Below are 27,485 nucleotides of genomic sequence, written 5' to 3' on the forward strand. Positions count from 1 at the left end.
AACAATCACCTGTGGGTGAACAATCTCCAAACACATTCCACATGAGCACAGCACAGGAGAAGCAAATGAGATAAGAATTGTTTTCCTTTGCTCTGAGGCTTCTCAGCTTCCCAGGAGGAAAATCCTGGGCGAAGGGATTTTTCAGAGAATGTGAATGAGACACCACACACCTTCCCTGGCATCTATCCTGGTTTGCCAGGCAATGTGTGTGCTCTATCCCCATCTGTCAGAGGTGGAGCAGTCATCTTCTACTCATTGGGCAGTTTTCTTTATCTTTTTCACAACCAATCCTCCCTCCAGGAGATCTCTGCTCTTCATGGGCCATTAATTATTAATTATCTTCTGTTCATGGGCCAGTGAGTGTCCCTGCATGGCTGATCAAATTCCATCATCCCATGGGGAGATGCTCCGCCCAGGGGAGGAGCCAAGCATTCCTACCTGGATACAATCTGAGGTTTGGAACAGCACAGCAGCCTTTGCCCACTGCATTCCCAGAGGAGCAGCTTTCTGCTGCCCTGCATTCCCAGAGGGAGAGCAGGCCCATCTCCAGCAGCCCTGGAGCTCCAGAGGAAAACTCCCCCCTTGTGCAGGATCCCTGCTCCAGCAGAACCACAGCTGGCACTGCAGGAGGGCTGAGCCCCCCTGGGATGGGACTGTGCCACCACCCTGAGCCCCCCTGGGATGGGACTGTGCCACCACCCTGAGCCCCCCTGGGATGGGACTGTGCCACCACCCTGAGCCACCCTGGGATGGGACTATGCCACCACCCTGAGCCACCCTGGGACGGGACTGTGCCACCACCCTGAGCCCCCTGGGATGGGACTGTGCCACCACCCTGAGCCCCCCTGGGATGGGACTGTGCCACCACCCTGAGCCCCCCTGGGATGGGACTGTGCCACCACCCTGAGCCCCCCTGGGATGGGACTGTGCCACCACCCTGAGCCCCCCTGGGATGGGACTGTGCCACCACCCTGACACACAGGGGGACAGGGCCTGCTCTGACTCTGGCAGTGGTTTGTTTTGTATTACTGCATTTTAATTTTATTTTTATTTTCTTCCCTGTTAAAGAACTGTTATTCCTGCTCCCATATCTTTGCCTGAGAGCCCCTTAATTTCAAATTTATACCAATTCAGAGGGAGGGGGTTCCATTCTCCATTTCAGGGGCGGCTCCTGCCTTCCTTAGCACACACCTGGCTTTCCAAACCAAGACACCATCCCAATTCTTTAAACTCATCCATCAATATTTGGATCCATGGGTGGACCTAGGGGTGAGCCCTTGCACTGCCACAGCCACTGCCCCACCATGTTCACAGACTCACTCAAAAAACTCATTTTTTCTTTTTAAAAGAAGCCTCTTTTCCATGATTCTGCAGCCCAAAACCCTCTCAAAGCAGTTCAGCCCCTTCCCACTTGAGCAGGAACCTCCTGAGCTCTGCATCCCCCCTCACCAGCTGGACCAGAGCAAACTGCATGAGGGAATTTTAGCCATGGGATGTGCAAAGCTGCAGGAAAAACTGCAGAGCTGAGGTGTAATCAGAGGAATGGGCACTGCTTGAGGTGATTCCCCCACCACTGACACCAAGCAGTGGCAGGAAAAATGATCCAGCCAGCAGCTATGAAAGGAAATCCTGGAATTACGAAGTGGTTTGGGCTGGGAAGGCCCTTGAAGCCCATCCAGCCCCACCCCCTGCCACAGGTTGCTCCAAAATTTGACTTCAAAATTTGGAGGGACAACGAGCACTGGCAGGGAAAGTTCTGCCACCCTCAGTGATGGCTGAAAAGGAGAAGCAGGCAGAGGAAGAAGCAAGGAGGAAGCAGCGAGGGACAGACGTCACCACGGTGCCATTGGGGCACTGAGGGGACACAGGGAGGTGTCCCAAGGTGGAGGACAGGGCTCAATCATCCTTGCAGCTACCTGGGCTCCTCAGAGGAGCTGCAGGCTCTGCTTGTCCAGCTCCAGCAGCAGCACAGGCAATCCCAGAGCCAGCAATCTGCAGCAACTGACTCTAATTACAGCCCAATTCCTGTCGATTACAGCCTGTACAAATTGCAGCACGCTCAGAGCACTTAGAGGATCTGAGGAGCCCGTGTTAGTGCATGTTGAGATAAAGGGAAGCTCTATAAAACCACTAAATGTCCTCAGGGATGCCTCTGCTCCAGGCAAACTCGTTCAGGGGGCTGTTTGCAAACAAGCTGGGTAATTAATTTCTCCTGCCAGGAGCACTCTGAGCTGGGAATGTGCTCGGTGTCCTCGCAGGAGGGAGAGGCAGGTGCTGGGTGTGATGTTCTGGAGCACCTGGAGCCATGGATGGGACACTGGGAGGGGTGGAAGTGGCGAGGACAGACAGGGCTCAAACCCCACAGTTAATCCAGAGTGGGGCAAAGTGAGTGTGACAGTCCCTGGGGACACAGGGACACCAGCACAGCTCCCCACTGCCAGTGGGAGGGGACACAGGTGTGGCATTCACATTCTCTGGAAAAATCCCTTCGCCCAGGATTTTTCTCCTGGGAAGCTGAGAAGCCTCAGAGCTAAGGAAAACAATTCTTATCTCATTTGCTTCTCCTGTGCTGTGCTCATGTGGAATGTGTTTGGAGATTGTTCACCCACAGGTGATTGTTCCATTGCATTCTGCTGGGAGTTGTTTTCACTCTTTGGCCAATCAGGGCCAAGCTGTGTCAGGACTCTGGAGAGAGTCACAAATTTTCATTATTATCTTTTTAGCCTTCTCTAAGTGTCCTTTCTGTATTCTTTAGTATGGTATCGTGTTCTTTAATATAATATAGTATTATATAAGTAATTTCTATATAAATTATCAAAATTATATCAATTATATAGAAGTAATAAATTAGCCTTCTGAGAACATGGAGTCAGATTCATCATTCCCAACACATACAAAGCACAGGGACCCCAGCACATCCTGGGCTTGGGGTGGAGGAGGCAAAGCCCTCATTCCCCCCAAAAACAGCTTCCTGCTGAACCAGGGTGCCTGGGAATGGGGTGATCCCAGTGCTTTCAGTGCCAGCAGTGCCCACCCCGTGCCCTGTGTGTGGGGGGGTCCCTCACTGCCCACCTCGCTGCCCCCTCAGGGCACTTCAGCTTTCGGTGCCGCCCACATGGAACGAAAGAGGAACATCTGGAGATGCCAGATTTCCTGATTTCCTCCTCTCCCACGCCAGGAGGGGTGTTTGTGCATCACCCAGGCTGGATGTGAACCCTGTGCCCACGGGGAACAAGTGAAACCAGCCCTGTGGAGACTCTGGAGGGGCCTGGGGGCACCTTGACCTTTGAGCTGGGGAGGCATCCAGCCCTTTCCTCTGCTCATCACAGCAGGGTTGGGCTTGGAAGGCACCTCACAGACCCTCCAGCTCCACCCCCACCTCCCACATGGCTCCAGGAAACCTTCCCAGCACAGCACCAGCCGTGCAGGGGCACAGACTGCCCAGGGCATCTTGCCATTTCCATTGTGGGAGGATTTTAGGAGCTCATTGGAAAGCCCCTGTCAGAGGTCACTGTGGGGCAGGGTCACTGTGGGGCAGGGTCATTGCTGGCCATTTGGGGTGGCCAGAAAGCCCTCCCACCCTGAGGTGGGCAGCACCCCCACAGAGGGCCACCATTGTCCAGCAGCATCCAGAGGCTGGCACGAAGCTGAAAACTGCCAAAATCCTCAAGGAGAGGATTCACAGCCATGGAGGAGCCTGCTTGGGGACCAGCCACCATAGCAGCATGGCCAGGAGGGGTGGATGCCAGCCTGGGTGCCACAGCAGCCAGCACCAGCTGGGTTGGGCTGCCATTGCCACAAGCCTGGGACTGAGGGTGGCACTGACACTGCTCCTGCAGCACAGGGACCCTCACAGGACCTCCCCCCCACTGACGCCACAGCCAGGGACCAGCAGGGTGCTGGCATATGGCAGAGTACAGCACTGGGAGCACTGGGGGCACTGGGGGCACTGGGGGCACTGGGAGCACTGGGGGCACTGGGAGCACTGGGAGGGACTGGGAGTGCTGCAGGCACTGGGAGGCACTGGGAGGCTCTGGGACTGCTGGGAGGCACTGGGAAGCACTGGGAGGCACAGCCAGCCCTGGGAGCACTGGGAGGCACTGCCAGCACTGGGAGGCACTGGGAACACTGGGGGCACTGGGAGGCACTGCCAGCACTGGGAGGCACTGGGAACACTGGGGGCACTGGGAGGCACTGCCAGCACTGGGAGGCACTGGGAGGCACTGGGAACACTGGGGACACTGGGAGGCACTGCCAGCCCTCGGGGGCACTGGGAGGCACTGGGAGGCACTGCCAGCACTGGGAGGCACTGGGAGGCACAGCCAGCACTGGGAGCACTGGGAGGCACAGCCAGCACTGGGAGGCACAGCCAGCACTGGGAGGCACTGGGAGGCACTGGGAACACTGGGGACACTGGGAGGCACTGCCAGCCCTCCGAGGCACTGGGAGGCACAGCCAGCACTGGGAGGCACTGGCAGCACTCACTGTGCGAAGAGGTGGCGGGAGCGGACGATGAATTTGAAGATGTACTCCAGGGCTTTGAAGGTGCGTGGGAGGAACTCGCAGGGCTCCCCCCGGCCCGCCTGCTCCACGTACTGAGTCAGCACCGACAGCAGCTTCCTGCGGGGAGGGGTGTCCGTGGGTGTTCCAGCCCTGTCGCCCCCTGTACCTGCTGTCACAGCCCCATCCTGGCTGTCCCAGCCCTGTCCCCCACCCTTCCAGCTGTCCCAGCTCCATTCCAGCTGTCCCAGCCCTGTCCCAGCCCCATTCCAGCTGTCCCCCACCCTTCCAGCTGTCCCAGCCCGTCCCTCCCCGTGCTCCAGCCCCAGGACCTCACTTGTAGGCGAGCGTGGCGCTGAAGTGCTGGCGGATGTAGGCCTCCAGGACCGTGTTGAAATGCTGGAACTTTCTGTCAGCCACCAGCCTGACAATGAAAACCTGAGGGCAGCAGGCAGGGGCACGGCTTGGCGTGGGCAGGGGGATGCCTCTGCCACCCCGAGCCCCCCCGGGGGGCACTCAGGAGCACTCTTGTCGTGGTGTGGGAGAAACACCTTTAAATGCTGCTGGGATTGTCCCCCAAAGGGACAGTGTGCCCCAGAACAGCCCTGCCCTGTGCTGGGTCACTCAGGCCAGCAAAACCCCATTGCCCCAGTCCAACCAGTGCCCACCCTGCACTGGGGGTGGCTCAGACCCACACAGGTTGTGCTCACCAGGGCGTCAAACACGAGGGTGTCATAGACATCGGTGTCTGAGTGCTCCATCATGATGGAGAACAGGGCATCCAGCGTGTCCTGCAGGAACTGGGGGGACAGGAGGGCTGGGAGGGCTCGAGGGCTGACCCCAGCATTGCCCAAGACCCAGTTCTGGGCATGGGGAGGGGGGGCAGGAACCAGAGAGGGAGGAAATGCTGGCTGTACCTTGATGACCTCTCCTCCATCCACGTTCATCAGCTTCTGGAGGTTCCCACAGAGCAGGCTGGGCTTGGAGCGCCACTTCAGCAGCCCCAGCAGGTTCACTGGGCAGGAGGAAAGGGGCACTCAGCACTGTCAGACCCCAGTGTCACCAACCCCCTGCTCCCCCATCAGGAGCAGCCAGGACCCCCTCCCACAACCACTGCTCAGTGCTGAGACCCCCTGAAGCCAGAGCCAGAAAGAACAAACTTTAAATTAGTCGTGGCTGTGGGGGATGAAATTGTCCTCAGCCCTGAGCCCTCCACACTGAACCACAGTGCCCTGGACCCTGCAGCCACGTGCTGTCACCGTGTGTCACACCCCCAGGCCACCAGGCCATGTCCCCTGAGCCCCCTGCATTCAGCCAGAGCAGGATGAGCCATTCCCACCCTCCAGCCTTGCAGCAGGAGGGAGGAGAGCCCAGCACTCCCTTCCCCTGGCCGAGGGGGCACCAACGTTCTCAGCTGCCCCGACCTGTGCAGAGCAGCCCAGGGAAACTGGAAACTCCCCTGAGCTGACCCAGGCAGGGGATGAAACCACAGAGCTCCAATTCCCACCTCCATTTGGAAGGAAGGTCATGGAGCCTCCAGCAGCCACATTCAAGTGGGAATTCCACTGGCTGGTGCTCCTCTCCAGTGGATGGCAGCCCCCCAAAATCCCCAGATGGAACTGATCCCCCCAGGAACAGCCTCGGCCATCCTGAGCATGGCCAAACTGAGCACTCAGTGCTCCCAGCTCTCTGTCCCAGCCTGATGGACACCGGAGAGCCAAACAGCAGAATTGTGGTGCAGCAGCTGGTGACACCTCCGGGGAGGGGACACAGCCCCAGCTGCCCCGCCCTGGGGGCAGCCAGCACTCACCGTTCTGGGTCAGCTTGGTGGAGCAGACCAGCGTGGAGATCTGGAAGCTGTCCCGGCTGGACACGGCCAGAGCCGCCGTGGCCCCGCTCACACGGAAGGAGGAGCCAGAGAGGAGCTTCGACTCCGGCAGGTTCCGCTCCGAGGGCAGCGACAGGTACGCGCTGGCGTCCTCCAGCTTCTTGCTGTCACCCTGCAGGGCACAGCACAGGTGACAGCTGGAGCCCCAGGGTGTGGGGGTCCCAGCCGTCGGTTTTTCTGGGTCTGGATTGAAGGCTCTTGAGACTGTAATTCATGTTAGAACTCAAGTGTTTATTATTTCTTATCAGTGAAACACTCTCACTGCTGTGAGTTGGGCAGCCTTTCATTAGAAGGCACAAAATGGCCAACAGTCTCTTGTTCCAAGGGCTTTTAAGACTAAACTATCCAATTAAGAACTGACACCTGGATTATTTTCCCTTTTAACCCAATAACTGATCCCACAGAGCCCACAATGGGGACTTTTCTGCCCAGTTACAAAATGCCACCCAATCCCATGGAGAAGAAGGAAGAAGAAGCATGAAGAAGAAACCCAGGACCACACCCTGTGCCCTCCGTCTTGCTGCCATCCACAACATCCTAAAAATCCCAAACCCTCAATTTCTCACCAAGTGACATGCCTCCACTGCTCTCTATAATCTATTTCACACTTCTGTGGATTCCAGTCTATTCTGGAGTTTAGGAAACTTTCTCCATGAATGAGGGTCAAAGTCAGTGCTCCCCTGGGGGTCAGGGCACCCCAGAGCAGACAGAGAAATATTCCCAGAGCCCTGGGTTTCCACACCCGGGGACAGAGTTGGCCCCCTGTGTGCCCAGGGGCTCAGCTCTGACCCCATGGCTGGTGGCTCCCACCACACAGCATCCTCATGCCACCCCTGGGTACCCTCTGCCTGCCCCACACTGATCCCACAGAGCTGCTCCCTGAGGGACCCTGCTCAGCTGGGGTCTGGGGGAGCCACCAAACCCCAGCTGTGTCACACAGCAAGGACAGGACAACAGGCAGGAGGAGCAGAGTGACAAAGAGGACTCTGAGGCTGGAAATTAAACACCCCTGGGCACTGCTGCAGGGATGGGCACACAGTGGGACACTGACAGGGAGCAGGACACCACCCAGGTGTCCAGGACAGCCAGTCCCATATTGCTGTCACCCTACATCTCCCACCTGTATGCGGGTGCCAGGGCTTCCACAGCCACAAACCAGCCTGTTTCTGTGTCCCCTGCTCCAAGCTGAAAATGTTCCACCCAGGAGGACTCACTGGGATGACTCTGAGTGACCTTCCCTGCTCTTGGCCAGCCTGGGACATGGGGGATGACCAGAGCCAGCCATGCTGCAGCTCACAGACACCCATCCCTCCCTGCCTGCAGCCTGGCAGGGTGAAACCCCTCCAGCTGGAGGTGGCAGGGAGGTGACAGAGCTGTTTGCTGGTGGCTTTTCCCTTCCAGGACACATCTGGAGCCTGTGCTCCTTCCCAGGGCTGATCCCATGCAGGGAAAACTGTCTGGAGCTCAGACCAGCTGGAGATCAAGAGGTGTGAGCAGCTAAAAGCCCTTCTCTCACATTCCTCTGGCAAACAGAGACAAAAAGATGAAATATTTTCTGACTCCCAGAGTGCAGCCCCCGGTGCCTGCCGGGAAGAGCCGGAGCCAGGCAGGGAGAGGCTGGAGCAGCTCAGGGCCTGGGGGTTCAGCAGGGCAGGGACAGCTCTCTGAGGGGAACAGGAGCTGTGCAGGGTTTGCTCTCCCAGCAGGGAGGTGTGGGAGGTTTGATCTCACTGGCACAGCTGGCACTGGCACGTCCCAAAGGTGCCAATGCCGCCGTGGAGGGGACAGTCCCCAAAGAGCCAGGGAGCAGAGCCAGCGCCGAGGGCCACGGCAGCAGTCAAAGAATTTGGGTCTTTCACCCAAAAATAAAGCAGGGGGAAGGGACATAATGATTTCAAATGTGCAGGAGCCTCAGGGAGGAACAGCGTGCTCTGTCCCTGTCCTGGGCTGCCACAATAGGAGGGAGGAGGTCGGCTCATCCCAAAAAAAGGCAGAGCTCAGGGAGGGACGGGGCTCTGCCTGGAGAAACTGTGGTCACGTTGCCAAAATCAGAGACCACCCCCATGCAGCAGCCCAGGGGCAGGGGAGCAGGTGACCCCCCAGGGACACTGGAGCGCCATGGCTGGGCAGGGACCCCAGAAGGGACCCCAGAAGGGACCCTAGAAAGTGTCAACACACAGGGAAGAGCCCCGAGCTCATCCTGGCAGTGGGGGCCAGCTTATGCCTCCTGTTCCTCTGGTCACAGTTGTCCCAGACTGGGGAGGGGACACCAGAGAAGGGGGCAGCACCTTCACATTAAAGCTGACAGGGTTTTTCCCAAATGAGCAGAGATTCTGCCTCCCCTCCATTCTCTCAGAGCAAACCCGAGCAGTGCCAGGGCTGGTGAAATCAGGTGAATCAGCCACACCACGGGGACGTTCCCTGCCCGTCACAAAGGCTTAAATCACCTTCTCCCAAAGCAAACTTGGCATTCCAGAGGAGCAGCAGGGATTGGAGACACTGTGTGCAGGGAGCTCCTGCCACCAAGGACAGCGAGGACAGCGGGGAGGCACCGCAAACCCTCGGGGACTTTGGGCACGTGCCACCAGCGCCGTGGCTCAGGCAGGGGCTGGGACCCTGGCCCCAGAAGTGCAGCTGTCCCACAGCCCCCCCCAATTCAGGGGGCTCTGGGGCCCCCCCATACCTTGTAGAGCACCAGGTCGTGCTCCCCATCCCGCAGCGTGGTGCCGTCGGGGCGCATCAGCCTCACAAAGGCCATGCAGAAAATCCGCTCACTCCGGTCCTTGGCTGGGGGGACACGTGAGGGGGAGCTGGAGGGGACCAAGGACACGTCCCCAGGCAGGGACAGGCAGTGCTGGCAGCAGGGGACACTCACAGTCGCTGGAGGAGCGGTGGCGGAAGGTGAACCTCAGGTGGGTCCTGTGCACATCCTCGATGGGAACAGCGATCTGGGTGGGAAGGTGTGCCAAGGTGAGGGCAGGGGGCAGGGGCTGTGCCCCCACCTGGGCAATGCCCCTCTGTGCCCAGGCAGGGGCTGTGCCAGACCATCCATTGCTGCAAACCAACCCCACGTCCTTCCCAGTCAACCAGTGAGGCTGGACTGGAGGCACTGGGATGGGGACAGGGCTGCAGTGCCCATCCCCAGGACTGGGTGCCCATCCAGGGGTCACGCTGTGACCCTGGCAGCACCTCCATCATCCCCGAGATGGGACCAAGCACTGCCCCCCAAAATGCCTGTCCTGAAAGGGACCCCCTACAGCAGCAGGAGGAGCGAGTGCCACAGCCTGGAGGGGCTGCAGGGCTGTCCCACCCCAGCCCCTGTGTCCCCAGACCTTCAGGGTCTCCATCCAGCGCTGGTGCCGCTGCTGGTAGTAGACAACAGAGCGGTAGTGGCTGCTGGGGCTGTCCCCTGCTCCCGCGTGGATCACGTTCTGCCAGGAGGAGACACCTCGGGATCAGCCCAAATGACCTCACAGGGAGGGGACAATTCCGGTCCCTGTCAGCCCCGGCCACGCCCCAACCCCCCCTGCCCACACCTTCCTAAGCTGACAGGCCTGGTGCCACCTCCGAGGGGACACATGGCCCTCCCAGAGCACATCAGGGCATGGCCCTAGGGACAGAGATGGAGAATGCAATTCCAGCCCATTCCTCAGGAGCCAGGTAAGGATTGGTGTCAGAACACCTGGATGGTGACAAGAGCCAGCCTGGGGAGGTGACACTTGGGTCTGACCCCCCCTGCCCTCCTGCCTGCTCCCAGCTCCTTCCTGAACTGGGGATGGATGCCTGGGGGCACTGGGGATGGCCAGGGGGTCTGGCTGTCCCCAAGGCAGGACACTTTTCTCTCTATCCCATATCCTTATTGTCACTTTTCCATATCTTTATTCTATTCCCAGATCTTTATTTTGGACAACTCCAGTGGCTCCTCCAGCCGGTTTTGCTACTGGAGCTGCTGGCTCTGCCCGAGGTAAGGTGACTCAGGGGACACCTGCCATACCCGAGGTGAGGTGACACAGGGGACACCTGCCATACCTGCACCACGTTTCCTGCCTCGTCACAGACACACACGGTCACCTCCACGTTCTTCTGCGTCTTCTTGCTGCCCTTGTCAAACTCCCCCTGCACCAGTGTCAGGTAGATGTCGTTCCTGACATCACCTGAGGGAACAGCCCTGTCAGCCCGCTCCTGCCGCCACTCTGCCACCCCCAGGGACCCCCAGGATTGTCCCCACCACGCTTGCCTGGCATTATGACCTCTGGGTAGCCCAGCTTGCGAGCCACTGCCGTGCTGCGGTCCACCAGGTGTGGGTGGTCCTTCCTCACCTGGCTCAGGTCTCCCCAGAGCACCTTCAGGGACACCCAGAGCCCTGCAGGGACCACAGGGATTTTTCAAGGAGTGACAGGGTCCACACAAGTCCTCGACCCTGCAGGGACTGCCTGATGTGACAAGCAGATGGCCCGAGGAGGAGTCTCATGGGCCCAGGGGACACAGGGTCCCTACCTTGTCCCTTGTGGTTGATGTCCTTCCCCTCCACCGCCTTCCGGATCATGTTATGAAGGAAATCACCATCAGCAGCCACCCTGGGAAAGCCACGTTCAGGGGAAAAACCTTTTCTCTTTGGTCCTTGCACCTCTTGTCCCCTGGCAGCTGGTGTCCCCACGCCAGCCAGGCGGTGTCCCCACGCCAGCCAGGCAGTGTCCCCATGCCAGCCAGGCCCTGGGGTGCTGCTCCCTGCCCCCCCAGCACTTCCCCCGCCCTCGGGGCTCACAGGTGGACGGGGATGAAGTGCTGCTTGTCCTCGTCGCTGTCACACGTCCCCTTGGTGATGTCGGTGATGTCCATCACTGCAGTGACACAGAGGTGGCGCCGTGCCAGGGGTGGCACTCCCAGCCCAGTGATCCATGCTCAGAACAGGATCGTGGGGGGAGGTGAAGGCAGGGGAGCTCCTCAGGGCTGCTCAGGGGGTCCCCTGTGCCAGGACAGGGCGGGTGTTGTGTCCCTTGGGCAGGGACAGCCCCGGGGGGGACAGTGTCGGGACAACCATGGGGTTAGGATCTGCCGGCAGGGAAAAGGGACAGCGGGAGCAGCCCAAGGACATCGCAGGGCTTGTGGGGAGGTGCCAGGGTGGTGGCACAGTGGTCCCTGGGGTCCCATGGAGCCCAGCCCCACCTGAGATGCCGAAGGGCCGACGCAGCCCCGTGCTGAGCTTGCGGCTGTGGCTATCGCGCAGGTCCATGCGCCCCACCCGGATGATCTGGCACACCAGGAACAGCCGCTCCCGCTTCAGGTCCGTGCTGCCCAGGTCCTGGGGGACACACAGGGGCCGTGTCACCCTGGCAGCACCGCAGGGGACCTGCCAGTGCCAGCGCCAGGTGACCTCGGGGGTGCCCAGGGGGAGTCAGTGGGCACAGAGCGTCCCTGCTGCCCTGCACTGTGGGGACAGTGGGGACACAGCCCCGCTGTCCTGGGGGCTCCTGTGCACCCCAGGAGTCCCAAAGCCCCGCGGTGGGGACAATGCCAGGACTGACGGTCCCAACGGGTCACCCTAGACCAGGCAGTTTGGCAAGCGGGGGGCAACCTGGCATGGTGTGAGGATGTCAGGGTGGCCCTGTACCCCAGCTCCGGAGACACCGGGGAGGGGATCGGGTCCCTCGGGGGCTGCCCCTGCGCCAAAACCTCCCAGCGGCGCTAAGGACAAGGGATAGGGACACGCCACAACGCGTGGGGACACATCGGCAGCGAGCAGAGCAGAGCAGAGGGCGGAGATGGGCGAGAGCCGGGGGGCGGCAGCGGAGCCGAAGTGCTGATGCTGCTCATTAACATTGATTTCCTCGCCTCATTTGCATATCGATGGCTCCGCGGCGTCCCGAGGGTCAGCGCTGCGCTGCAGCCAAAGCGCTGAGTCAGCAGCGGGGGGAGGGGGACGAGCGGGGACGGGACACCTCGGGACCCCCAGCACCGAGAGGGGACCCCGGGACCCCCAGCACCGGGAGGGGACCTCGAGGGGCAGCGCCACGGCGGGTGCCACGTCAGGGATCAGCGAAGGGGCTGGGGGTCCCCGAGCAGGGGGACTGACCCGGGGGGGACACGGGGCACCCAAAATGCCGCGGGGGGGAGCAGATCTGCAGGAGGGCAGCGCGGCTCCCCCGGGGTCAGCGCTCACCGTGAACACCACCTTGAGGTTGTTGAGCAGCTCGATGTCCTGGGGGACGCCGGTGCTGGCCCAGCGGATCACGTAGTTCTCGCTGCGGGGCGGGTGATGGTTGAGGTGGGCACGGGGGTGGCAGAGCCCCCGCCAGCTCCCACCGCACCGACCCCTCAGCCCAACAGTGTCCCCCGTCGTGGCACAGGCACTGGCCCAGCCTGGCTGTCACCTCACCAGTGCCTGGGGCAGGACAGGGATGGGCTGTCCCGTGGGATATGGCTGCATGGCTGGCACGCCATGACAAAGGAAGGGACATGTCCCATCCCCTTGTGACACCCGCTGGGTCCTTCTGGGCTGGGCAGGACGGGCAGCCTGGGGGGAACGCCACAGGGGGCAGCAGGACAAGCACCCAGCACAGCAGGGGCGGGGACAGGGGTCTGTCCTGAGCCCCCACCTGATGATGCGCTGCTCGCCGGGGTCGTACAGCGCCATGAAGAGCTGCGCCTCCTCCCCGATGTGGCAGACGAAGTTACGGACACACAAGTAGAGGTTGTGGGAGGGCGAAGCAGCCCCGTGGGTGCCATGGCCCGGTGCTCTCTGCTGCGAGCTCTGGGGGGCACGAGGTGGCTCAGCCCCTGTCACCTCCCCTGGCACAGGGGACATCACGCTCTGGACGCAGGGCTGGCAGCAGCCTCACCGTCTCCTCCTGGATGCGCTGGCTGAGGGTCTGTGCTGCCCTCCTGTGAGCCTGGAAGAGGCTGATGACGCTGGTCCTGTCGGGGTCCAGGATGTTCTCATCCTCATCCCGCACCACCAGGTCCAGCGCGAGGATCCTGCAGGGGCAGGGGTGGGGTGAGGCAGGACTGGGGGCACACGGGCCTGTGTGTCCCACCAGGACTCACTTGTCCTGGCACAGGGTCTGAGGGGACAGGACAGATCCTGCTGGGGAAGGGGACAGGAGGTGGCAGCACCAGGAACATTCCTGTCCCAGCCATAGCCTTCGGCCAGGTGGCTTGAGCAGCTGGTGGCACACTTACTGTCCCCAGCCAGCCAGGACACCAGGGAGCACACCTGGGCACCACACAGCCTGTGCCAGAGGCAGATTTGAGGTCCCTGTCCCCACCCTCACTTGTTGCCATAGTCCATCTTGCCGGTGACCTCCTTCCTGAGCCGCAGGAGCTGGTCCTTGGGCAGCGTCCCCGAGAGCAGCTGCGAGCGCTGCTCCATCAGCTCCTGCATCATCCTCTTCACCTGCCCGTAGCGCTCCGTCTGCCCGGCCTGCAGCACCACCACGGGGTCACCGGGGCTACCGGGGCTCCCCCACCCTGCCCCAGATCCCCCCCAGAGCCAGACCCTCATCCCTCACCACATAGAGCTGCTTCCAGATGGTGGCCCACTCCCGCAGCGTGGTGGTGATCTCCTGCACCATGGGCATGTCGGAGGGCACCACGCTCTCCTCCAGCCTGGGGGAGGCACAGGGAGCCCTGGAGTGCCCCAGCACTGCAGGGAGCCCGCAGGGGGCAGAAGGTGGAGCCCCCCACCCCTGCCCCCTGCACCTACCCCCGCTGCTCCACCGTGGTGCCCTTCAGCCGGATCAGCGAGGCTGGGAAGATGCCCTGAGGGAGCCAGAGCCATCAGAGATTCCCCTCAGGGGGGCACAGCTGGGGGCTGCCAATGCCACAGTGTGCCCAGCCTGCCCCCCCCAGACACCCAGCAGGGACAGAAAGCCACCAGCAGTGTCCCTCCTGCCACCAAACCCCAGCAGCCCCTCACCTACCCGGGCAGCCCTGTTCCGGAGCGAGTACCCGCAGTACCAGCCTGCCAGGGGAGGGGACATCGTCAGCCAGGCTGGGGGTCCTGGCCCCAGCTCAGGGACAAAGGAGGGTGCAGGAACCAACGCTGGGGTGCACCCGGGGGTCCCCCTTACCCTCGGAGGCCTGCAGGATGTGCACCATCTCCCCGATCTGCAGCGGGAGGTGATGCTCCTTGGTGCGCGGGAAGTTCCACACGGCTGTGGGAAGAGGGGCTGGGAGTTGGGATCCCTGCCTGGAGCCCCTCAGCAGCCCCCAGGCCCTGGGCACCTGCACCCCACAGCCAGCCCCCCATGGGTGACCCTACAGACCCCGTTCAGAGCCCCGGCCCCACAAATAGCTCGGGGATGAGACCCCCGAGCACCCCGACCCCACACAGGGCCGGGCACAGCAGAAGCCACCAGCCCCTTTTTGGCACTCAGGGCTCCCTTATGGGACCCCTCTGCCTCCACCCACAGCCTGGATGCGGGTGGTCCTGCTCCTGGCACAAGCAGTGTGGGGAGACAAGTGCCAGCTGAGCCCCTGCCCGGGGCTGGTGGCCCAGGTCCAGGTCTGGTGGCCCAGGGACAGGTCTGGTGGCCCAGGGACAGGTCTGGTGGCCCAGGGACAGGTCTGTCCAGGAACAGCAGAGCTGGTGACAGGGGAGGGGGGTGGTGCTCTCGGTGACCAGCGGCTTCCTGCCGGCTGTGCTGTGGTTGTCCCTGTCACTATTTCTGGCCCCAGGGACAGCTCTGAGGCAGGCAGCCCTGGTTTGGCCTCCAGATTGGGGGACAGTCCCTGCACCCAGGGGTCCCTGCCAGGACCATGCCTGTGCCCACCCTGAGCCTCAGGCAGGGCCAGCTCACACTGCAGCACCCCCAGACCCACCTGGCACTGGGAGACCCGAGGTCGCACAGGACCCCTCCCATCACCCTGAACTCCCCATGCCGGGAGCAGCAGCAGCTCAGCCCTCTCACAGACACTCCCCAGGACCCTGCAGCAGCTCAGCCCTCTCACAGACACTCCCCAGGACCCCGCAGCAGCTCAGCTCTCGCTCCAGCACTGCAGAGAGTGCAAGGGAAGGGTGCAGGAAACGGCCCCACAAGAAACGGGAAGAAGCGCAGGGCTGCCGGAGCCGGCAGAAGTTGGGGGTGCTGCAGGGACTGGGGGAGCTCAGGGCTCGTGCAGAGCACAGGGAGCCCAAACTGGGAGTGCTGCAAGGAACGGGGGTGCCCAGGGCTTTGCCATCACCAATGCCGAGGCAGCTGCAAAGCCCCAGCTGGAACCTGAGGAAAATTCTTGGGGTGTCTCAAGGCTCCCCCAGAGCCTCAGCAGCCGGGCTGAGCCCAGAGCCTGGAGGGAAGCCAAGCCCCCAGCCCAGTGCTTCCCACCCCCAGCAGCAGCAGCCCTGGAGCCTCCTGGTGCGTGGGTGCTGCTGGCACCTGTCCTGCTTGGCCACCTTCCCTGAGCCTTCTGTCACCAGCCCTGCAGCTCCTGCTTGTTCCTGCACCCAGCCAGCGCCACCACCGCCCGGACCCGGTCCCCTCCTCCATCACCTCACAGCGCCACCACCCAGCTGCCACCAGCACGGCCACGGAGGTACCACGGATGTCACCTCACCCTGAGCACCCCATTCCGCCAGCCCTGCGCCCCTCCAGCCGAGTGGAACCCCCACAGCCCCCACTCACCCACGCCAAACTTCTCCTTGGTGGGCAGCCAGGGCGCCATGGCCACCGGGACAGCACCGGGGCCGTGCCGCGGGGACCGGGGCGCTGCGGAGCCACGGGTGGTTCCTCCTGCCACCCTCCCTGTGTCACGTGTACCCCCCTGGCTTGTGAAACCTCCGCTTCCTCAGCGTGGTCCCACCCCACCGTCCTGTCCTGCCACGAGCAGCAGGGTGGGGATGGAGCCCCTGGGACTCCCACGACACCCAGCCAAGGGTCTGGGCTCAGAGGGCACTCTCTGGTCACTGAGTGGGTCGTGGTGGCACGGTGACACCTTTGAGTGACCAAGAGCAGGACTTGGGGCTGGAGCTGGGAGCACAGAGTGCTCCATGAGGAGCCGTGGGCATGTGCCAGCTGTGAGGCTCCTTGCTGGCACTGCTGGCACAAGGTTTCTGCCATCGTGGCTTGTGGCATTCACATTCTCTGAAAAATCCCTTTGCCCAGGATTTTTCTCCTGGGAAGATGAGAAGCCTCAGAGAAAAGGAAAACAATTCTTCTCTCATTTGTTTCTCCTGTGCTGTGCTCATGTGGAATGTGTTTGGGGATTTGTCACCCACAGGTGATTGTTCCATTGGATTCTGCTGGGAGTTGTTTTCACTCTTTGGCCAATCAGGGCCAAGCTGTGTCAGGACTCTGGAGAGTGTCAGGAGTTTTCATTATTATCTTTTTAGCCATCTGTCTCTATCCTTTCTGTATTCTTTACTATAGTTTAGTATAGCATTCTTTAATAGAATATAGTACCATAAAATAATAAATTAGTCTTCAGAGCACATGGAGTCAGATTCATCATTCCTTCCTTCGTCTGGGGGCAACACAAATACAATCGTGGCTGGCTCTGGCTTGTCCATATTTCCATCCCTGTCCAGCCCTGGGCTCCTGCAGCACCAGGAGAGCCCGTGGAGCACCCACACAGCACCAGCCCCTTCCTCCTGCTGCTGCCTGCACTTGGTGGCTCCACAGGGATGGAGACTCGGCCAGACCCTCACCCCCTCCTGGCCACACTGCCCTGGGACCCTCTGAGCCCCTCAAACCCTGCTCTGCTCCCATAGACTGCCACGGGTCTCTCTCCATCAGCCCCTCGGAGCCAGCACTCGGCTCCTTCCCTGCATCCCCCCCTTGCATGTCCCCAAACCCCCTCTGTGACCTGAGCCTGCTCTGGGGTCACCCCCAGCCCAGGACAGACACCCCTGACCCAAAGCCGGCCATGAGAGGAGCCAGAGAGCCGGGCGGGAGAGGGAGACCGGGATCAGCCAAAAACGGGCATCGCCGCTCCGGTGGCACCGTCCGGGCCGAGGTGAGACGGCGCACACGGAGGAGCGGGAGCGGCCACCGGAGCGACCGCCCCGCACGGCAAAGCCCGGGACGCGCCGCCAGATCCGCGCCGCTGCACGGAGCTGCTCGCACCGGGGGGAGCAGAAGGAAATGTGGCACCGGCACCGGCGTGGCACGGCCACCGGGGCTCCCGGTGAGCAGGAACCGCAGGCTGGCACTCCCCGTAGCCCCCGAGGTTCCCGGTTCCAGATCTCCGCAGTGCCGGAGCCAGCAGGCACCGCTCGGTCCCCAGCCGACGCTGCCCGGTGCGCGGTCCCAGCGGGAGCTCAGGCAGGGCCGTTCGCCGGTCAGGGAGCTCCACCTGCCGGTCCCACCGGGAGGCGCTTCGGGTGCGAGGCGCCGGTACGGGATGTCCGGCATTGGGATGCCAGGCCCCGATACGCCCCGTGCTGGTACGGGATGCCCCGTTCCGGCAGCGGGATGCCGGCACCAGTATGAGCAGCACCGTTGCGGGATGCTCCGGTACGGAAGGACCGACACCGGTACGGGATGTCCGGCTCCGGTACATCCCACAGCAGTATAAGATGTTCTGTATGGAAATGCCCGGCACTGCTACGCCGGTACAAGATGCTCAACTTCGGTACGCCCGGTCCCGCACCGGGATGCCCAGATCCAGTACGGGATGCCCCGCACCAGCACCGAAACGTGCGGCACCGGGAAGCCCGCTCCGAATAGGGGCTGCGGGGGGGCTCAGGCCGCAGCCGCGCCCGGCTGGGAGGCGCAGGGCGGAACTGGCAGCGGAGGCGGGAGGCGGGAGGCGGGAGGCGGGAGGCGGGAGCGGTGCCGGGGGTACCGGGGTCCCGGCTCGCTCCGTCCGCTCCCGTCCCGCCGCCACATCCGGGCCCCGCCCGCCGCGGGCGCTGATTGGCTGCCGCGGGCGGGGCACGTGACGACGCCAGGGTCACGTGGCCGTGTCCCCCGGCAGGGCCCGCGGTGGCGCGCGCAGGTGAGCGGCGGGACCGGAACCGGAACCGGGGCCGGAACCGGGGCCGCGGCCCTGAGGGGGTACGGGGAACCCGCCCCTGACCCGCCCCTGACCCGCCCGCCCGCTCCGCTCTGCTGAGGTCTGGCCCGGTGCCGGTGCTCAGGTGCCCGGTCCGGACCGTCCCGTACAGGTGCTCCGCCGACCCAGTCCGGCCCGTGCCGTTCGGGTCCGACCCTCCCAAGGTGTCCGCCCTGTCCCGCAACCCTTGTACCCTGCCTCGGTGCTGTCCCCACGCACAGCCCTGTCCGGTCTCCGCACTCTGCTCGATCTTGCAGGGCTCTCCCGGTGCCCCATCCCCTTTCCCGGTTCTCCCGATCCCCCACACTCCGGTTCTGTTCCTGATCTCCGCGGCCGTGTCACCCCTGTCCGTGCCTCTGTGCCCGCATCCCCCGCCCGTCCCCGGTGTCCGCGGGTCCCCCCCTCCCCGCGGGACGGGACGTGGCACTGGGCTGCACCGGGCGCTTTCCCGGTACGTAGGCGGGGGTGGGTCAGCGCCGGTCCCGCTCCACCCCCGCCCGCCCTCGCAGCTCCGGTGTCCCCGCCATGGCCGGCTCCGGGGCCCCGGCTCCCCTGCCCGGGCCAAGCGGCCCCGGCTCCGCGCTGGAGGAGGAGGAGGAGGAGGAGGATGAAGAGCCGTCTCTGGGCTGCGACGGCGACCTGGAGGTGAACCCCTACGATGGGCTGCCCTTCTCCTCCCGGTACTACGAGCTGCTGCGGCAGCGCCGGGAGCTGCCGGTGTGGAGCGCCAAGTACAGCTTCATGGAGCACCTGGAGGGCAGCAGCGGCATCGTGCTGGTGTCCGGGCCCCCCGGTACCGGGAAGAGCACCCAGGTGAGGCGGGGGGCTGCTGGGCTGTGGTGTCTGATCCTCCCAGAGCGGATGGAGAGGGACACACGGACAGGGTGCCCGGGAACGCCGCACGGAGCCCGGCGGGGTGGGCGGGCACCGTGATGTGCTGGGGCTGGGCAAAGCGTGGCACGAACCGGGGAGCGCTGGCACCGGAGGCGGCAGGGGGATCAGGGAATGGCCTCTCCAGGAGCTGGGCCCCCAAATCCCCGCGGGCTGGCCCGGGCAGCCGGTCCCAGCTGCTGGTGACACTTGGGGACAGCACTGGGCAGACTTTGACCCGGGAGGGGATTGCGGTGGCTGCTGCGGGGCCGGGATGGGCTGGGTCACCCCGGGCTATCGGGGTGTTGGCCCTGGGCTCCAGGTGCTCAACCAAATCAGCTCCCTGGGTGTGACCTGCTGAGTTCCTGGGCTGGGCTGGCGCTGCCGGATTTGGGGATCAAAGCTCCTGTGCGGGCCCCAGGGCCGGTGTTTTGGGGTGCAGCTCCCTGCCTGCAGGAACTTCAGGGCTCTGGGGGCACTGAGGCACAGGCACTGCTCGTGGCGGGCTCAGAGGTGACAGGAGGAAGCAGGACTCAGGTCCCTGGTGCCAAAGGGACATCTGCGTGGCCTTGGCACTGTCCCACACCGTCAGGCCGGGCACTTGGCCAGCAGCTGCTCCCTGGTGATCCCTTCCCTGTCTCTCTGTGGGTTTTCCCAGGCCATTGTCCCATGTCCCTCGTGTGAGAGTAGGGTCGTGGTGTCCCTCACCGGGGCAGGAAGCTGCAGGTGTGGGGCCTTGGGGCTCCTGTCACAGACTGTGAGCCTCAGAGGTGACAGGAGTGCAGAGGGAAGATCATGCCTGTGAAAAACGCCAATCACTTGTTTTTAAAATTTAAAAAGCATAATAGTAATAAAATGGTTATAAATATAGCAATATAATTAGAGTAATAAAAATTTTGGACAATTTGGATTAGGACAATGAGAGACAATAGAAACAAAGAGTTAGGAACAGTCTGGGTACGTCTTTCTGGGCAAAATAAGGAAAAGGACCCACCTTAACAGAGGATTAACCCTTTAAAGCACTAACCTGTTGCATATTCTTACACCTCATATATGATGCATAAATTCCATTCAAACACAGGATTCTGTCTGGGCAGTGTCAGCTTCTTCCTCTTAATCCTAACCAGTGTCTTCAGGGCTGAGTGAGGCAGGAAGAAGTTAGTTTCTCCTGATAATGGAGAAATAAATTCCCTTTCTCTGAAAGATTCAGGTGTCCTGTGGCTGCTATCTTGCTGCGAGTTCTTCCTTTAAGAAAATATCTTACATAGCATAGTTTCTGTTTTAACCTTTTGTTATAACCTAAAACTGTATTTAATACACTATTTAAGAAAATTAATACAACATCACTTTCTGACATAACACATATAACATTCATTTTCATATTTGTGAAAAGCCAATCATAAAATACACATTTTTCACACTGCCTGAGCTTTGAGTGCCTCTGGACAGCCCCTGGCCCTGGAGATCCTGCAGCCAGCTCCACGGGGAGGGTCCTTGTGCCCTTTGGAGTGGCACAGCGGGGAGGGGACAGTCCTGGAGCCACGTTACCCCATGCCCTGTCCCCACAGATCCCTCAGTGGTGCACTGAGTACGCCCTGTCCATGTCGTTTGCCCACGGACTGGTGGCCTGCACTCAGCCCCACAGCCTGGCCGCCCTCAGCCTCTCCCTGCGCGTGGCCGACGAGATGGACCTGAACCTGGGCCACGAGGTGGGCTACTGTGTGCCCCATGAGGACTGCTGCACTGCTGACACCATCCTCAGGTAGGGCAGGGACAGCAGGGCCCGTGCTGGGAGCGGGAGCACGGCGCCCTAATCCTGCTGAGCTCCGCCTAATCCCTTAATCCAGGCTGGCCTCAGGGGGAAGCAGAGCGGGCTGCGCTGGGGAGGGGCTGCTCTGGGAGGGGGCTGCTCTGGGAGGGGGCTGCTCTGGGAGGGGCTGATCTGGGCTGTCTCGGTTTGGAAAAACAAAGGTGTGTGCTAAGGAATGCAGGAGCCTCCCCTAAAAAGGAGAATGTAAACCCCTCTCCCTCTGAATTGGTATAAATTTGAAATTAAGGGGCTCTCAGGCGAAGATGTAGGAGTAGGAATAACAGTTCTTTATTAGGGAAGAAAATGAAAATAAAATTAACAATGCAGTAAAACAAAATAACACTGACAGAGTCAGAACAGGAGCTGACACCCTGTTGGTCATCAGGGTGTTGGTAGCAGTCCAGTTGGAATTGTTGCTGCAGCCCTCCTTGGAGTGGCAGGTATGCTTCTGGTGGAGCAGGGATCCTGTGGAAAAGGGTGTAGTCTTCCTCTGGGAATCCAGTGGAAGAGGCAGCTATTCCTCTGGGAATGCAGTGTCAAGGTTGTTCTGTTGTCCCAGAATCTGAGATTGTATCCAGGTAGGAATGCTTGGCTCCTCCCCTGGGCGGAGCATCTTCCAATGGGATGATGGAATTTGATCAGCCATGCAGGGACACTCACTGGCCCATTAACGGAAGATAATTGATGATTAATGGTCCATTAACAGCAGAGATCTCCTGGAGGGAGGATTGGTTGTGGTAAAGGTAAAGAAAACTGCCCAATGAACAGAAGATAACTGCCCCACCTCTGACAGATGGCAAATAGAACACACACATTGCCTTGCAATCCAGGATGGATGCCAGGGAAGGCGTGTGGCATGGTGACAGTGTGGTGTGTTCCAGATTGCAAGGCCAGATGTATTCTATCACCATCTGGATGGCAGTTGTCTTTTGTCAAGTGGGCAGTTTGCCTTATCTCTTCTACAATCACTCCTCCCTCAGGAGGGGACATCTGCTGATAACAGGCCATTGAGTGTCACTGCATGACTGATAAGAACTGCAGCATCCCACTGGGAGATGTAAGCCCAGGGGGATGAGCCAAGCATTCCTACCTGAATATAATCAGGAGATTCTGGAACACCAGCACAGCTTCTCCACTGGATTTCCCAGAGTAACAGCAGCTGCCTCTTCCTCTGGATCTTCAGAGAAGACTACACCCTTCTACAGGATCCCTGCTCCAGCAGAACCACCCCTGACACTCCAGGAGGGCTGCAGCCACATTTCCAATGGGACTGCTACCAACACCCTGACCCACAGGGTGTCAGGTTGTGTTCTGACTCTGTCAATGTTGTTTTAGGTTACTGCTTTGTTTATTTTATCCTTTTGTTTTCTTCCCTGTTAAAGAACTGTTATTTCCTGCTCCCATATTTGTTGCCTGAGAGCCCCTCAATTTAAAACTTATAGCAATTCAGAGGAGTGGGGAGGGTTTATATTTTCCATTTCAGGGGAGGCTCCTGTGTTCCTTAACACACACCTGGCTTTCCAAACCCAGACATGGTGACAGCATGGTGACATGGTGACCACGATGGGAGGAGCAAATAGAATACGCATTGCTTGGCAATCTGGGACATGGGGAGGGGGCTGCTCTGGGGAGGGGTGAAGTGTTCCCCCCAGCCAGGGGTCTGCACTGATGGGTCGGGGGGGCCGTGTCAGGTTCTGCTCGGACGAGATGCTGCTGCGGGAGATGACGTCGGAGCCGCTGCTGCGGCAGTACGGGGTGGTGGTGCTGGACGAGGCGCAGGAGCGCACGGTGCCCACGGACGCGCTGCTGGGGCTGCTCAAGGACGTGCTGCGCCAGCGCCCGGCCCTGCGCCTCGTCGTGGTCACCTCGCCCGCCCTGGAGCCGCGGCTGCGCGCCTTCTGCGGGGACCCGCCCGTGGTGCGGGTGCCGGGGCACGGCTCCCCGCCACAGCTGCTCTACCGGGAGCCGCCGGCTCACGGGAGCGTGGCCGCCGCCTGTCAGGCCGTGCTGGACATCCACCGGCGCCAGGAGCCCGGCCACGTCCTCGTCTTCCTGGCCAGTGAGCAGGTGGGCTGATGGGGGAGAGGGGCAGGGGAGGTTTGGGGGGTTCCTCTCAGTGGGGAGCCCAGAGGATGGAGGGGCCACTGCTGCTCTTCTGTAGTGGAGGTGGGCACAAGGCATGGCACAACCTGGGAATGGGGACACGGCAGGTGTCAGCAGGTGTCACCTGTACCCCCTTGTCCTTGTCCAGGAGATCTCCGAGTGCTGCGCTGCCATCCAGACGGAGGCTGTGGCGCTGAGCCCGGCGCTGGGCCCGCTGCTGGTGCTGCCGCTGCACCCCGGGGTGGGCCGGGCTGCACAGAGACTCTACGAGACACCCGAGGAGAGCAGGGAGCGGCGTGTCATTGTCACCCACTGGCTCGGGGACTCGTCCTTCTCGCTGGGCACCGTGCGCTTCGTCATCGACTCGGGGCTGGAGCTGCGCAGCGTGAGTGGGACAGAGGACACGTGGGGGTCTGGGTCTGCCCTGGGTGCAGTGGGCTGTGACGTTCCGGGCTGGGAGGAGGGGTCTGCCCCAGGGAGGTGGCAGCAGTGGCCCTGCAGTGGCAGGTGAGGGGCCTTGGGAGATGGTAGGGGTCCCCTGCAGTGTCCCACTCACAGCCTCCCCTGCAGGTGTACAACCCCCGCATCCGCGCCGAGTCCCAGGTGCTGCGGCCCATCAGCCGGAGCCAGGCCGAGTCACGCATGCAGCGAGCTGCTGGCAGCCCCCCAGGTGAGCCCCTGCTCCAGTGTCCCCCCCTCAGGACTGCCGGCAGCCCCTGGGCCGGCACCTGTCCCCACCTGTCCCTGTCCTCATGGCCTCTCTCCTGCAGGCACCTGCCTGCGCCTGTACTCAGAGGCCTTTGAGCAGCGCCTGCCCCCCAGCCCCGCGCCCCACGTCAGCGAGACCAGCCTGAGCCGCCTCGTGCTGCTGCTGAAGCGCCTGGACATCGCCGACATGGGCCAGTGTGACTTCCTTGACCGCCCAGGTAGAGCCCACGGGGGCCAGGCCTGGTGTGGGGAGCAGAGGGGCAGGATGGGGCAGCCGTGGCTGTGGCCATCACTGCAGTCTGGGTTGTCTCTGAGGAGGGACTGGGAGCCTGGCAGGTGCAGGACAGAGTGGGCAAAGCTGCCTGGTGTCCCACCCCAGCCCCTGAGTCGCTGATGCAAGCGCTGGAGGACCTGGACTACCTGGCAGCCCTGGATGATGACGGGAATCTGTCGGAGGTGGGGATCATCATGTCGGAGTTCCCCCTGGACCCGCAGCTGGCCAAGGCCCTCATCGCCTCCTGCGAGTTCGACTGCGTGGAGGAGATGGTCAGCCTTGCTGCCATGCTCACAGGTACCCTGTGGGGGGCTTGGGGTGGCCCTCAGGAGCCAGCACTGCCAGGGAGGTGCTGGGGACACACAGTGACCCCCTGCCCACCCCCAGCATCCCCCTGCTTCGTGCCCCTGTCCACGCACCTGGAGGAGGCTGTGGCCCTGCGCCGGCGGGCGCTGCTGCATCCAAACGGGGACCACTTCACCCTCATCAACATCTTCAATGCCTTCCAGCAGCGTGAGTGTGGCAGAGGATGGGGGGCTTGCACTCCTGTGGGCATCCCACAGACCCCTTTGTGTCCCCTGTATCTCCTGTTGTGTCCCCTCATGTGCCTCTGCCCTGGAGCTACATTTCTGACCCCATCCTAGCGCCCAGCCTGGCTGGGGGAGGATCTGTGGGTCCCAGCTCTAGCCTTGGGGCTCAGTCCCTGTCACCACTGTGTGACGGGGTCACAGGCAGGGAGAGCAGCTGTGCTTCTGTGTTCCCCAAGCCCCCAGCCCAGCAGGCTCTCTGCTCACCTATCCCCACCTCATGGCACCACTGTCCTGTCCCCACATCACGGCCCACACTATCCCACCCTTGTCCCCACATTGCAGACCCCATTGTCCCATAGCCCTGTTCCCATATCACAGCCCCCATTGTCCCATCCCTGTCCCCATATGACACCCCCCACTGTCCCACCCCTGTCCCTACATTGCTGACCCCATTGTCCCATCCCTGTCCCTGTGTCACAGCCCCCACTGTCCTACCCCTGTCCCCACATCGCTGACCCCACTATCCCATCCTTGTCTCCACATCACAGCCCCACTGTCCCACCCCGGTCCCCACATCACAGCCCCACTGTCCCACCCCTGTCCCCCCAATTTCTGACCCCATTGTCCCATCCCTGTCCCCGTATCACAGCCCCACTGTCCCACCCCTGTCCCCCCATTTCTGACCCCACTATCCCACCCCTGTCCCCACATCACAGCCCCACTGTCCCACCCCTGTCCCCCCATTTCTGACCCCACTATCCCACCCCTGTCCCCACATCACAGCCCCCACTGTGCCACCCCTGTCCCCCCATTTCTGACCCCGCTGTCCCTCCTGCAGACGCAGGGGACGAGGGCTGGTGCCGGAAGCACGGGCTGTGTGCCGAGGCGCTGCGCCTGGCGGGCACCGTGCGCGCCGAGCTGCTCGAGGCCATGCGCCGCATCGAGCTCCCGGTGTCACCGCCCGCCTTCGGCTCCGACGCCAACACCCTCAACATCCAGCGCGCCCTCATCTCCGGATACTTCCTCAAGGTGGGCCCAGGGCCTTGTGGGGAGTTATGGGGGAGATGTTGGGGCGTGCCAGCCACCCCACTCTCTGCTGGTCCCTCTCAGATCGCCCGAGACATCGACGGCTCCGGTAACTACGTGATGCTGACGCACAAGCACGTGGCACACCTGGCCCCCGCCTGTGGGTACCTGCTGCGGGCACCCCCGCGCCGCCTGCCCCCCTGGGTGCTCTACCACGAGTTCACCATCTCTCAGGACAACTGCCTGCGCGTGGTCTCGGAGATCCAGCCCCAAATGTGAGGGGACGGGGAGGGGCGGGTCCTTCCTTACAGGGTGTCCCTGCAGCTGGCTGACCCCACCCTGTCCTCGCAGGCTGGTGGAGTTGGCCCCGCAGTACTACCTGAGCAACCTGCCTCCCAGCGAGGGCCGGGACCTGCTGATGGAGCTGCGGGAGAAGGTGGTGGCGGCAGAGGAGGCGCCGGCAGAGGCGGAGCTGGCGGAGGGGGCCGGACGCGAGGATGAGCACGGGGACATCTGCGCCCTGCAGTGAGCCGGAGCACCGGAGCCCCGCGGTGGGGCTGCCTGGGCTTGGCCATGACCCTGGGGACAGGGGAGCTCCGGGGAGGCCCCAAGGGGGCTGTGTGGCCGCAGGGGCTGTCCCGTGTCCCAGGGAGGCGCGGGCACGGCCTGGCACTGCCTCAGCGCCGCGCCGCCGTCAGTCGTGGGCCAGCGGCCGTGGGACCACCCCGGCACCTCAGAGCGTGGATTGGGGGGCGCTGGCCCCGGCCGGGGGAGTGTTGTGGGCCCTCCCCACTGGGCTCCTTCACCCCGTCTTTCCCCGGGGTGCTGCGGGGCTGGAGGCATCGCCTGTCCCACTCCCCCCACGCCCGGGGCCGAGGGGCCACGCACGGGTCCCTCCTCCTGTATAAAGTTTTGTGACCTTTGCTCCTGGTTTCGTGTATGTGACTGCAATGAGGGTGGGGTCCATCGTGCCAGGGGATATCACCACAGAGGGGTGCAGCCAGGGTGGGGTCCATCCTGCCCAGGGACGTCACCACAGAGGGGTGCAGCCAGGGTGGGGTCCATCCTGCTGAGGGATATCACCACGGAAGGGTCTGGCCAGGGTGGGCTCTGTCCCTGCTCCTCCCATGTCCCGGGGATGGTTTCTGTCTGTGAGGCCTCCCTCCCCTCCCACCCCGTGTTTCGGGTGCCAGGCTGGGGTTCCAGCCATGCTGAGGCTCTGAGGGCATCCCTGTCCTTTGCCTCAGGACTTCCCCTCTGTGGTTGTGGTTCTTCTGCAGAAGCCAAGGGGAAGCTGTGGTTGGCGAGATGAGGGCGAGCAGGGCCCCGAACCTGCTGCCAGTGCCTGCTTCCCCCAGACAGGGCAGGGCACGGGGGCACCCCCGGGCAAGGCACCCCATCCCTTCCTCCCTCCATCTCCTTTTGGGGTCCCCTACAGTGCTACAGCCAAAGGCTGAGCTGCTGCATGGGGCCTGGGGGTCCTGGCTCCCCGTCCCCACCCCTCAGCCCACACACAGGGGTTTGGTTCTGCTCAGGGAGGGGCCTTGGAGGTCCCACTGCCCTGTCCTGGCCACAGTGCCTCAAAAGGTGAGAGCTGGGCTCCCCCAGCCTCCCACAGCCCCAGTTCCCCCTTTGCTTTCTAGGAACTCCAGAAAGTACGTGAAAGGGTGCAGCGCTGCCCTCCCCAGGGTGGGTCTGCCCTCAACACGGGCTGGCATCAGTGGGGTGGCAAACGGGCAGCTGGTGACCCTGATATCTCTGTCCCCATGTCCTCATCTCTGCACA

At 62.2% G+C, this 27,485-nt stretch overlaps 2 protein-coding genes across 4 annotated transcripts in view; one reads left to right on the forward strand and one right to left on the reverse strand.

The window, feature by feature from the left end:
* Positions 1 to 16,195, reverse strand: part of LOC132326808 (dedicator of cytokinesis protein 2-like) — a 50,116-nt gene extending 33,921 nt beyond the window's left edge. For all 3 annotated transcript variants that reach the window (XR_009486343.1, XM_059845483.1, XM_059845482.1), the window contains exons 1-22: positions 16,009 to 16,195; positions 14,458 to 14,541; positions 14,308 to 14,348; positions 14,091 to 14,146; positions 13,897 to 13,993; positions 13,660 to 13,808; positions 13,228 to 13,363; positions 12,985 to 13,139; positions 12,549 to 12,630; positions 11,555 to 11,690; positions 11,154 to 11,229; positions 10,886 to 10,965; positions 10,626 to 10,751; positions 10,418 to 10,542; positions 9,721 to 9,819; positions 9,264 to 9,336; positions 9,072 to 9,175; positions 6,311 to 6,500; positions 5,418 to 5,515; positions 5,211 to 5,300; positions 4,838 to 4,938; positions 4,486 to 4,620 (exon numbers count right to left, since the gene is read on the reverse strand). Coding sequence is in view for 2 of the 3 variants with exons in the window: in XM_059845483.1 (XP_059701466.1) it covers positions 4,486 to 4,620; positions 4,838 to 4,938; positions 5,211 to 5,300; positions 5,418 to 5,515; positions 6,311 to 6,500; positions 9,072 to 9,175; positions 9,264 to 9,336; positions 9,721 to 9,819; positions 10,418 to 10,542; positions 10,626 to 10,751; positions 10,886 to 10,965; positions 11,154 to 11,229; positions 11,555 to 11,690; positions 12,549 to 12,630; positions 12,985 to 13,139; positions 13,228 to 13,363; positions 13,660 to 13,808; positions 13,897 to 13,993; positions 14,091 to 14,146; positions 14,308 to 14,348; positions 14,458 to 14,541; positions 16,009 to 16,048 (2,273 nt within the window). In the remaining variant the exon portion in view is untranslated. The remainder of the gene's footprint in view (positions 1 to 4,485; positions 4,621 to 4,837; positions 4,939 to 5,210; positions 5,301 to 5,417; positions 5,516 to 6,310; positions 6,501 to 9,071; positions 9,176 to 9,263; positions 9,337 to 9,720; positions 9,820 to 10,417; positions 10,543 to 10,625; positions 10,752 to 10,885; positions 10,966 to 11,153; positions 11,230 to 11,554; positions 11,691 to 12,548; positions 12,631 to 12,984; positions 13,140 to 13,227; positions 13,364 to 13,659; positions 13,809 to 13,896; positions 13,994 to 14,090; positions 14,147 to 14,307; positions 14,349 to 14,457; positions 14,542 to 16,008) is intronic.
* Positions 16,196 to 18,767: 2,572 nt separating this feature from the next.
* DQX1 (DEAQ-box RNA dependent ATPase 1) lies at positions 18,768 to 26,623 on the forward strand. Its single transcript, XM_059845484.1, has 11 exons — positions 18,768 to 19,192; positions 20,818 to 21,011; positions 22,751 to 23,126; positions 23,311 to 23,547; positions 23,733 to 23,832; positions 23,933 to 24,088; positions 24,250 to 24,441; positions 24,532 to 24,657; positions 25,513 to 25,703; positions 25,785 to 25,975; positions 26,052 to 26,623. The coding sequence occupies exons 1-11, from the start codon at positions 18,905 to 18,907 to the stop codon at positions 26,227 to 26,229; spliced, it is 2,229 nt and encodes a 742-aa protein (XP_059701467.1). The 5' UTR covers positions 18,768 to 18,904; the 3' UTR covers positions 26,230 to 26,623.
* The last annotated feature ends 862 nt before the right edge of the window (positions 26,624 to 27,485 follow it).

Source organism: Haemorhous mexicanus, chromosome 4 (assembly GCF_027477595.1).
Source record: "Haemorhous mexicanus isolate bHaeMex1 chromosome 4, bHaeMex1.pri, whole genome shotgun sequence".
NCBI lineage: Eukaryota > Metazoa > Chordata > Aves > Passeriformes > Fringillidae > Haemorhous > Haemorhous mexicanus.